Source organism: Danio aesculapii, chromosome 20 (assembly GCF_903798145.1).
Source record: "Danio aesculapii chromosome 20, fDanAes4.1, whole genome shotgun sequence".
Classification (NCBI taxonomy): Eukaryota; Metazoa; Chordata; class Actinopteri; order Cypriniformes; family Danionidae; genus Danio; species Danio aesculapii.
Window position 1 is genome coordinate 5,774,387 of NC_079454.1, and position 12,613 is coordinate 5,786,999.

The window sequence follows — 12,613 nt, forward strand, 5'->3', positions numbered from 1 at the left end:
GCGTGTGTCTCGAGTCTCCAGAATTTCACTGTGTGCGTGTGTGTGAGCGCACGCTTAGAGACGTGTCTGTGGTTTTTTACTGACTCTGTAGTTGCAGAGAATAGTGTCAAACAGCCGTGTGTATAACTGCGTCTCAAATGGCACACTATGCACTCATGCACTATGCACTTACACACTCAACAGCATAGTATATGTATGTAGTGTCGTCCCAAATGGAATACTAATGTTTTTTTACTATGCGGAAATTCAAACCGTTTCCCTGATGACGTTTGACGGTTGCCAAATCAGCGAAATAAATGACCAAACTATCAAATCATGAGTATCATGAATATAACCGCATTCACCATCAGGAGGCGCTATAATCACTCTCGTGGGAGAATTTTGCTTTCACCATCCAAAATAAATAAAGTTATGCAACATGTGCGCCCGATGGCTCCGCCCCTTGCGCTACGTGAGCAAACCTGCGGTCGTTGAGTGCATGAAGTGTCCATCATTCCACACTTCATTTTACCGGCTGAATGAGTGCATCATGCGGGTAATTCAGTGTGAACGCACTACTTACACTCTTTATACTACAAAATGGCGTAGAATAGTGTATAAGTATGCGATTTGGGGCACAGCTAGTGTCTTATCCTGTCGCAAAATGCGGCTAAAAGACATACACGATGATAATAGTTTGATTACGGTCTTTACTCAGCACTTCAATAACGCGACTGAAATAGGAATATGTCGTAATTCCATTCGTTTACGACGATTATGACTTTAAGCATATCTGAAGTGCTATTCTATCGCATGGATATGAAGCATGGTTAATGTGTGTGGCTGCAGTTGTAGCCTCTGTTGGACGCAGCAGCTGCTGAACTCATACTCACTCAAGCAACCGAGTGACACGCACAACTCCCAAGCCAAACCTGGGTTGCCAGGTCTTTGCAAAGCATTTGATTTGCAGTTCAAATCAAATCCTGCCTCCAACCTTCAGAGCTAAATTCACCCTCACGCTTCATCGTAACATCACAACTCACGAGACAACTTTTCACCTCTACGAGAAATCTTGTCACATCCCTACTAATATCTAATAGCTCATTTATTTTTGCAAGACACTACTATTCAGCTTAAAGTGCAATTTAAATGCTTAATTTGGTTAACAAGGCAAATCATTGGGCCAGACTGAATCTGGATTATTTTATATTATTGTTTTATTCTATATTATTATGCTATTTCTGCACAGAATATTATACAAAATATCTGCAGGTTTACAAGGAAGGATTTTGAGAATATAGTAGCTATAAACCTAACAATTGAAACAAAAAAAGTATAACTTTTTAACTTATTTAAGATTTACAATGCAAATCTGTTTGGAAAACTTTTTGGGAGAAAAAATTCTCTCATATATATATATATATATATATATATATATATATATATATATATAAATAAAAAAATAAAAGACAGAAAATGTTACTTAGCAATAGGTATTGTACATAAATAATCTAAACATCTGCATGTTATTCAAAAATCTAAATTAAATTATAAAAAAATTATAATTAGAGACTAATTATACTAATTCTAATTAACTAATTATATTAGTTAAATAGTCTGCATTCACAGATTTTATGTGGGGCTACTCATTGACAACAGCGGTTTGTTCTGTAGCCAATCAAAACCAAGATAATATAATAACAATTTAGGGGGCTAGTAATATTCATCTTTAAAACCTCAAAACAGCCAAACTAAAAGAAATAACCTTTCTCTAGATGAAAAAATATAATAGAGAATATTGTAAAAATGTCCTTGATCTGTTAAACATCACTTGGGAAATATTTGAAAAAGAGCACATGTGTGGTTTATCTTTAATTTGCACACAGTAGATCGCTCAGAAAACTGTACACTCCTTCTCTCGTGCTTGTGTTAAGTAAATGTGGCTTTTAAAGGCATTTAAAAAAAGACATTTGTGTCTTCGCTTGCTCAACTTCCACTTTTTCCAAACCTGCATGTAAAAAAAGTTGGTTACCTAAAGGTTGAGGGTAACCTTCTGTTGAGGGTAACCTTCTGCCTTCTGTTAAGAAAAAAATTAAGTGGTTTGTGGCTGATTATTTACTACCATCTTTCAGAATTTCTTCATTTGTGTTCTGCAGAATAAACTCATACAGGTTTAAAACACGTGGAGGATAAGAAATGATGACAGTTTTCCTATTTGAGTGAAATTTCCCTTTAAAACGACACCTCAGATTCTGTTACTTGACTGAATGCCAGCAATAAGAATCATAAAAACTACCCATGGATGCTTTGTATTCGTTTGTGTGCGTGTGGTTTCTGGTGACAGACCTTCTAGGCAATGCTGGACAAAGTACACACATTAAACATAACCTACTAAAATATTTCTCCAGTATAAGTATAAAAGGTTAGTTCACCCACAAATGAAACTCACCCTGTTATTCACCCTTCACTTGATTTAAGTTTTTTTCTTCTTCTGATGAACACAAAGTGAAGTTTCACAAACTAATTTCAAGAGGAGCACGTGATATGATTGACTACAGCTGATCCTCATTGCTAATCATTAGCTAGCCTATCAGATCATTCTAAAGCTACTATAAATATCCTGCCTAAACTTCATTCCTTATCTTCGTTTTTTGGACCCCCCCCCCCATCCTACCCTTCTCCCTCCTCCACTTTCATGATCGGGCAACACGGTAGCTCAGTGGTTAGCACTGCTGCCTCGCAGTAAAAAGGCCACAGGTTCAAGTTCTAATGGAGCCAGTCGGCACTCCCTGCGTGGAGTTTGCGTGGGTTTTCTCCATGTCCTCCGGTTTCCTCCCACAGTCTAAAAACATGTACATAAGTGAATCGTAATACAGTCACAAGCACTTAACACATACATAGCAAAAGGGGGCACTCGAGAAACTCCTGATCTCGTATCCCTCCTAATGCTCATTGACCAGGCGGGAACCTTGGGCTCATCTATCTCCGAGCTCAGGGTTCTCTCCCGGGACAGCATGCCAAACCCGCTATCATAGTCGAGCATTATCTAAGTGTGAACTCTTGAAAGAAGATGTTTGGAAGAATGTGGGAAACGTAAATATTGACTTCCATACTATTTGTTTTTCCTATTATGGATGTTGATGGTTACAGGTTTCCAACATTTTCAGAATATCTTCATTCATTCATTCATTTTCTTTTCGGCTTAGTCCCTTTATTAATCCGGGGTCACCACAGCAGAATGAACCGCCAACTTATCTAGCACATGTTTTACGCAGAGGATGCCCTTCCAGCTGCAACCCATCTCTGGGAAACTTCCATACACACTCATTCACACTCATACACTACGGACAATTTAGCTTACCCTATTCACCTGTACCACATGTCTTTGGACAGTATAAGTAAATATGCAGCCTATTTGTTGATTACCTGACCGGCGCGTTAATGGCAGCACCCGCTAAGATAACCAAGAATTGATGTGCTCCTATTGCACAGAGTCATCCACATGATGGAACTCGTCATGAAGAATGAGAAAAAATGTAACATGCTAGACTTTTTGCGATGGTGTCGAGCGGCATGGTATCAATTATCATGGACTATGCCACATTACAAGATAAGAAATGATTGAATCTTGTGTCACGATACCCATTTGCCATTTACGAATCCCCACAACACCCTACGTCAAGGAAATCAAGCTGAAATCATGACGAATTCATGTGATCTGACCAACACAATCTCACGGCAATTCGTAACTTTTTGATTTAGTGGCTAATTCGTATGAATTCATAAGATCTAATTCGTACATTTTCGTACGATTTGCTCAACCCCCAATGACGGTTGGGTTTAGGGGTGGGGTTAGGTGCCACGCCTCCTTTTTAAAATCGTATAATTTTGTACGAATGAACTCGTACGAATTCGTACGAATAAGTCACTAAACTGGCAAAACGTAAAATACTTACGTTTTCTCGTGAGATCAGGCTGATCTGACTGGGGCTTAACAAGTCTGCATGTCTATGAGTGGGTGACCATATTTCATTCATCTTTCAAGTTCAAAATAACAAGTACATGTTTTTTATTAAATGTAATGGAGTAAAATGTACAGTAATATGCTCTGGATTGTCTAGTGAAATAAAAATGGATTTGATAAGCAAAGTACAGAGTTTTTTTTCTTCTAAGAAATATATTGTGAAGAATGTTGGAAATAGCTGCCTTTGACATCCATAGATACTATTTTTTTTTCAACATTCCTCAGAATATCTTCCTTTGTGTTCAACAGAAGAAACTCAAACCGGTTTTCAACAAGTGCAGAGTGAGTAAATGATGACAGAATTTTGATTTTTGCGTGAACTATCCTTTTAAGTACAGTAAAAAAAAAGTTTCTGGCTACTTCTGCTTCAGCCAGAACTTCTGCCCACTACATTTTACCATGCTAGGACCTCTGGCTGTCCTGTCAGGACCATTTGAATTCACCCATGGGCTTCACAGTTTACCTCTGGGTGGTTTTGTGTGGATTCCCAACACCACAAAACTTTAATGGGAAACAGGATATCAGAGGAAAAACACAGTGGGAATGTTTTTGGCTCTTCAACAGAGCTTTATAGTGGTGTATATGTGGTTGGTTTTTAACAGCACTTGGAAGTGATTCACTGATAATTCACCCTGCTTTACCTGAGTCCATTTTTGGGGTTTGGCATTGAAGCCGTTTGCTTATGCATTGTACAAGAAAGCTACGATTGATATCAATGGTATCGATTCAGCATAATTTAATAACAATGAATAATCAAAGAGCTCACACTTCCTGTTAATGCATGCTCCACAGCTGATATGAGCTCACATTTAGGAGCTTGTTCTTGTTTTTGTTGGGTTTTATAGAGGAAGCGAATACTAAATTTGCTCATTCTGCACTTTTGCTTAGACAGGCGTTGTAGATTTTGCATGGGATATTAATGCAGTATAAAAAATAAACCAAGCTGATTTGTTCATTGTTGCTTATTTTGTTGTTGAATCAGATAATCTGCAGCTTGCATGTGAAAAATCTTGCCGCATTTCCTTTATAAATGGAAAATATCCCTTTTAACAGCAGCTCGTTTTCTGTAAGATTTGTCAAATGCAGTATAAACACAATCTCACAGAAACTCTTGTGCATTTTACTCCTTGCCAATTTTCACAATCTCATTTACTCACATGTTCTCTGCATTGGTTAAGGTCAAATGCTTGAAAAGCTTGCAGCTCATTGCTTCTACACCATACCAGTCACTCCAGCCTGATCTCACGAGAAAACGTAAGTATTTTACGTTTTGACAGTTTAGTGGCTAATTCGTACGAATTCGTACGAGTTCAGTCGTACAAAATTGTACGATTTTTAAAAAGGAGGCGTGGCACCTAACCCCACCCCTAAACCCAATTGTCATTGGCGGATGAACAAATCGTACTAAATTGTATGAATTAGATCGTACGAATTCAGTACGAATTAGCCACTAAATCAAAAAGTTACGAATTGCCGTGAGATTGTGTTGGTCACTCTCACTTATTATTCTTCGGCCTAATCCCTGATTTATTAGGGGTTGCCACAGTGGAATGAACCACCAATTACTCTGGCATGTTTTTTTATGTGTCAAATTTGTACAAGAGCACAATTACATACAGTTGAAGTCATAATTATTAGCCCCCCAGAATTATTAGCCCCCATTTATTTTTTTCCCCAATTTCTGTTTAACGGAGAGAAACTTTTTTCACTTTTCAACACATTTCTAAACATATTAGTTTTAATAACTCATTTCTAATAACTGGTTTATTTTATCTTTGCCATGATGACAGTAAATAATATTTCACCACATATTTTTCAAGACTTCTATACAGCTTAAAGTGACATTTAAAGGCTTAATTTGGTTAACCAGGCAGGTTAGGGTAATTAGGGTAGTTATTGTATAACTTAATGGTTTGTTGTGTGGTTTGTAGTGGTTTGTTCTGTAGACTATCGAAAAAATATAGCTTAAATGGGCCCTAATTTAGACATTAAAATGATTTTAATAAAAATTAAAAACTGATTTTATTTTAGCCGAAATAAAACAAATAAGACTTTCTCCAGAAGAAAAAATATTATCAGACATACTGTGAAAATTTCCTTGTTCTGGTAAACATCATTTGGGAAATATTGAAAAAAGAAAAAAAAATGCAAAGGGGGTGAATAATTCTGACTTCAACTGTGTATATTTAAAGAGTTTTGTATTGAAGGTCTTTACTGTAAATACTGTTAATTACAGCTTTATTGTACAACTCAAAATATTTGAATATTATTTAATATTAAGAGACCACTTGGAATTTTTTATTTTCTGGAGATTTATGATTTATAGTATAATTTGTGTATCTACAGTAGGGAAAATAAGAAAAGCTCTCAGGTAAAACATGTTCCTTACAAACCGTTCCGTATTTCTGTCGTGTGTCGCGTTCACTGTAATCCACATATGAGTCCAGCTGCGCTCTCATAGCGGGAAATGAAAACAAAACCTTCGTTGCAGCACATTTATAAACAAAACACTGACGACCCATGTCTCCAAATTCTTCTTCTTCCACTTGTTTTGGCACCGTCTCTCTGCCGTCTGAACACTGTAACAGGTAAAAACCTTATTCGAAGATATCATGCATATTAATGAAGTGGCACCTCATTCACAATAGAGCACGCTGATTGGTTTGAACCAAGTCTTTCGCATCTATTAATGCTGCACACTCATAGATTTCACGATGTACTCGCAGGTAGAGACATCCACTCTCCACACTGGATTACAGGCAAGGATCTAATCTGCATGACGTAGCTTCAAAAGTTAGTTTCAAACCGGAAGAACGAATTTGCTCGAAATAACGCAAAAACAACCTATTTTCACTTTTCCGTGAAATATATGCGTCCTAGTGTTTTTAGCAACGTGGGACGCATATATGGCTGTCAACATCTTAAAAAATGTGTTTTGGTGTTTCGTGACCCTTTGAGGCAAGTAATTTAACTCGGCGGCCATCTTTGAAATGCCTCCTCGGCCAGTATGCTCGGCATTCTGTTTGAATGGGGGAAAATCAAATTCTCCAAAATGTCTTGCCAAGCTTTCACTTAAAATTTCATATTAAGAATCATCAATTAAATTAAACAATAACTGTCTCTTTACTTTCGTTTCTAAACATACGAATCACAAAATCTGTGGAAACTCACATCCTGTCCGAGCCCCTTTCCTGGAGAATCGTCAGTCTACAGCGATCGATGATTGGCTCCTGTACTTGAAGGCGGTGCTTCATTCGCCATATTGATAGTTACACTTTTCTTCATTCAAAAGTATACGGGTGACATGTCTTGTTTATTCTATAGTCTTTGGTATTTGATATCGCTCTCATTCATACTGTATAGAACAGGGGTGGGCAAACTCAGTCCTGGAGGGCCGGTGTCCTGCATAGTTTAGCTTCAACTCTAATCAAACACACCTGAACATGCTAATCAGTGTCTCCAAGATCACTAATTATCTATAAGCAGGTGTGTTTGATCAGAGTTGGAGCTAAACTGTGCAGGACACCGGCCCTCCAGGACTGAGTTTGCCCACCCCTGATATAAAACATACTTTTCTAATGGCCGTGTAGTAAATTCAGATTCATATGTTGTACCTACTGGAGTAATAGGCGATTTCATATGCAACCCACATCTAAGCGATCCCTCATTTCTGTGTTTTGCTGACAGTGCTTCTCTGTGAAGTGTATGTGTGGTTGTGCGTCTTTGTGCGTCTCAGTGAGACAGTCATATGTGTGTCTAGTTGAGTCCAGCTCTTGAATAGTTTTGCTGTGGTCTGGCTCTCTGCATCAGTTGTGTTAATCAGCCTCTCTCTTTCTCTCTCACTTTCTTTCTCTCTTAACAAGTGCATCTTTGATATGTAGCGCTCAAGGCCTGCCAGCTTCAAATAAAGAGGCTGTATGAGAAAGACCTTTGAAACGCTCTTCTTCACACACTTCTCTCTCAGCTCTTTTCACAATGTCCTCGAGTCAGTCACACACACATATACGCAGTTAATATGCTTCCTGCTAATGATTCTGATTCGAACACATCTCGGTAGTTCACTCGAATCCAGAAATGATTATTGTTGGTTACTGGTTTGTGAGTGATGGTGAAAATGTTCATTTAAAAGGTACCTATGATGAAAATCGACTTTAGTAAGCTGTTTGGACAGATCTGTCTGTATGTATAGTTTCCACAGTCATATTGGAGTGATTTTTCTCCTTGTGTCATTTGATTGTTATTACACAACTACATTTTCAGATTGTTTTGATTTATTTCTATGTTTGTATTGTTTGGGTTTTTACCTAAATCTGGTTATATTCTATGTCAACAGTTCCTTTAGAAATATTTTTTCCCAGGAAAAAACAGTGAATCAATACTTATTTTCCCCACTGTACATATATAATTTGTATATATATATATAATTTGTGTTTCGTCAAAACAATTTCAAAACTGCTGCATGGAAGATAATGTAGGGGTCAAGAAGTTTTTAACATGACCAAACTGCTTAAAAAGACAACGCTTCTCATTTAGTGTCAATGGGAAAAAATGCACTTGAATATTTTGGCCCATAACCTTTAAATGTTTATCATGACATTGTGCTGATCCAGTCAACACTGCCTCATCTCAATAAATTATGGCATTCTGAGTTGCTGTAATGCCTTCGTGTTATGTAACTTCCTCTGGCAAAAGTGTTGTGAGACATTTTTATGTGATTCTGAGGGAAGTTGTGAGATGATGATTAGTTAATCTCAGCATTTTAAATTCCCAATAAGCCTTAAATCAGAGTTCCTTCCAAGAAACTAAATAGATAGTCTTACATCAGATCTTGTCTAAAAATAAGACATGAGCAGTTTGCTGTTCATCATTTTCTAGTAACAAGACTAGTAATAGAAAAAATATTCGATTAAGGTATCAGTAAATTGGTCACCACAATTTTGTTACAAATATTTTTAAATAAACAGTTTTTATGAATAAAGTGTTTTTTTTCACATGCACATATTAAACAGCAAAACTTTTTATACATTCTGACTGGTAATTTAAAAGGCAGCAAAACCTATAAATTCTTTTAAATGTACCAAATAAAAGTCCTCACCAAGTCCCTGAAACAGTTCAACTAATGTAAATAATCTATAATATGTCTACTTTAATACATATATTAAGCTATTTTGGATGATTGCTTAAAAGACATTTATCAGCCAATATTAATATGACTGCAGATTTATTGTGGATCCCTACTTCTGTGTGCAGAATGCTAATTTGGAATTATAAATTTGCTTTATTTACCAAAATATACTCGATTTTAGTGTTTCAATATATATATATATATATATATATTAGTTTTTTTATCATCGCAAACACAACAGTAATTTGTCAATCAATCTGTCATAAATAAAATATATATAATTTTGTGCAGCATAAACAGCTTCATTCTTAATGAGAGCTTTCATGCACTATAAACAATTATACAAAAAGTCATGACAACATTTGTTTTTATGTCACTTTTAATTTACACGATGTAACTACAGATGAGTCAAGATTTAAATAGGAAATTTATCAACTTTTTTTGTCATTTTTGAGCATGACGCTAATGGTCTAATCCGATTCCATAATTTATGCTAAGCTAAACTAAAATTGTTCATGCCATACCTGGAGACCTGGAGAATTTCTTTAAGTTACACTTGTTGTAACTTTATGGTTTAAGTTAGCCTTATTGATGCGAGTTGAAATGAGTTGCTAATGGTCTAACCCGATTCAATAATTTGTGCTAAGCTAAGCTAAAAGTGCTCATTCCAGACCCAGAGATCAGCTGATTGGATAAAAAAAAAGGATAAAAATCAACTATGTGACTTGTAAAATTGTTCTTTTTAAAGTGTTCCTTTAAGTTAAACTTGTCTTAACTTGATGGTTTAAGTTATCCTAATTGATTTAAGTTTAAATATATTGCTAATGGTCTAACCCGATTCAATAGTTTATGCTAAGCTAAGCTAAAAGTGCTCATTCCAGACCCAGAGATCAGCTGATTGGATAAAAAAAAAAGATAAAAATCAACTGTGACTTGTAAAATTGTTCCTTTTAAAGTGTTCTTTTAAGCTAAAGTTGTCTTAACTTGATGGTTTAAGTTATCCTAATTGATTTAAGTTTAAATAAATTGCTAATGGTCTAACCCGATTCAATAATTTGTGCTAAGCTAAGCTACAAGTGCTCATGACAAACGCTGAGATTAGCTAATTGGATTCAAAAATGATAAAACTCAACCATGTGACTTGTAAAATTGTTTCTTCATGATGTTCCTTTAAGTTAAACTCGTTTTAAGTTTGATTCAAGTTAGCCTAAATGATGTAACTTTAAAGTTTTGTCTTGCTAATGGTCAAAAAGTGCTCATGCCAGATTTGGAGATCAGCTGAATGGATTAAAAAAGGATACAACTCAACTATGTGATTTGTAAAAGTGTTCCTTTAAAATATTACTTTAAGTTAAACTAGTTTTAACTTGATGGTTTAAGTTAGCCTAACTGATGTAAGTTGAAATTAATTGCTAAGATTAATCGGTTTAACTTAAATATTGATGTTAGCAACACATTTCAACTAAAGTCAATAACTAAAAAATTAATAGAAACCCAATTCTCAGCATGTTTCTTATTTATAACCTATATAAAGTAAAGACACATGGTTGATTCCTACCAAATATTTTTCAACAATATTAAGAGACCACTTGAAATCTCTTATTTTCTGGAGATTTATGATTTATAGTATAATTTCTGTATCTACAGTGGGGAAAATAAGTATTGAACACGTCACTGTTTTTCTCAAAACATATTTCTAAAGGTGATGTTGACTTGAAATTTGCCCTGGATGTTGGTAGCAACCAAAGAAATCCATATAAGCAACGAAAACAAATCTAATTAGTTTACAAATTAAGTTGTGCGTAATCAAAATAAATGATCTGGGAAAAAGTATTGAAAACATGAAGAAAGGGAGGTGTAGAAAGGCAGTGAAAGGCCAGACAGCAGCTGAAATCTCTCAGTAGTTCTTTAGCAGCCCTCTGTCCTTCGTCAGTGTAAATTAATATAAGCTGCTTCAGTCCAACCTCTACATAATCAGGATGATGAAGATGAAACCAGGGTGGACATTTCAGCAAGACAACGATCAAAATTAATAATAAATTGAATAAATTGAAATTAATTGCTAAGATTAATTGGTTTAACTTAAATATTGATGTTAGCAACACATTTCAACTAAAGTCAATAACTAAAAAATTAATAGAAACCCAATTCTCAGCATGTTTCTTATTTATAACCCATATAAAGTAAACGACACATGGTTGATTCCTACCAAATATTTTTCAACAATATATTTTTAATCAAAATATACTGTATTGCGGTGTTTAAAGGGATAGTTCATTAAAAAAAATGTAAATGTACTCACTATATGCTCATCCTTAAGTAAATCAAAACCTTTATGGTTGTCTTTTTGTTTTATTATTATAATTTTTTTGACATTTTACCGTTAACTATTGAATTCCTTTACTTTAGGTAAAAAAAGTGTCTATTCTTCAAAATATCTTTAAAAAAACAACCTAAAACAGGTTAAGAACAAGCAGAGGGTGAGATAATGATGTCACGATTTCCATGCAGTGCTAATTCAAGGCAGAATGTAGAAAAGAGATATTACCCAATATTCTGAACGTCTGGGATTTCACTTATGGACACAGGATTGTTTAACAGCCTGCTGGGACTCTCCGTGGAGCACATATGGAAGATGCTGTCACGGCAGAATAGAGGAGCTGGATGCCGCTGTGTGTGTTTGTGTCTGCCTGTCTATCTGTCTGTCTGTCACCATATGGCCGCCCTTTTTATCTCACCATGAGCAAGAAATGACTCAAACCTGCTTCCAAACGTTACAGTAAATATCATAGCGGCAGATGATGTAAGCATGCTGATATTAATCACAAATGTCTCTCACACCTCTCTTATTCGGCACATGCTGATTCATTTAGAGTTTGATGATTAAATGAATATCATTCATTTAATAGCTCAAAACACTTACATCGATGCGTTATTAAAGGTGTGTCACTATGAAAACTGTAGACCATCATACTGATAATTCAGCACACGTCACATTCTCAAAAGCATAAAATGTAAGAACAAACGAATGCCTCGTAATGTTTTATCAGCTAGTCACAAACAGAATGAGCCCTTCCAGAATTGGAACAGATTAGTAGCTAATCGCATAATCTTGACAAGTTGCCTCTTTGGGGACAAAGTTTCTTGAGGTTTATAATTCAATGGTCTAGCAAAACCAAAGTCCCTTTAAGGCAAGTCATTCCACTCGGCGGACATCTTTGAAATGTTTCTCGGGCAGTGTGTTAGGACATTCTGTCTAAAACTGTTAGCCAATAAAAATGAAACAACAACCGTATAATAAGTTTCGTTTCTAAATGTTCAAATCAAACTAAATTGTCAGATTGCCCGAGCTAATGCACATGGGCACTCGAAAGTAACGAGATCACGTCACCAACCTCAATTGTGGCCATTATCATCCTCTGAATAATGATCCTCTGATCGCGCCGATCTTCTGAAGTAATCCACAACTTGGTCACGATGGCGAA

General features: G+C 35.8%; 1 protein-coding gene across 2 annotated transcripts in view; it reads left to right on the forward strand.

Moving 5' to 3' along the window:
* rad51b (RAD51 paralog B) overlaps positions 1 to 12,613 on the forward strand; it is a 76,679-nt gene that overhangs the window by 43,615 nt on the left and 20,451 nt on the right. The window contains exon 10 of one of the 2 annotated variants that reach the window (XM_056480976.1): positions 5,182 to 5,257. The exons of the other annotated variant lie outside the window; for it this stretch is intronic. Within the exon in view, the coding sequence (XP_056336951.1) occupies positions 5,182 to 5,243 (62 nt within the window). The 3' untranslated portion in view covers positions 5,244 to 5,257. The remainder of the gene's footprint in view (positions 1 to 5,181; positions 5,258 to 12,613) is intronic. 2 annotated transcript variants of the gene reach the window in all.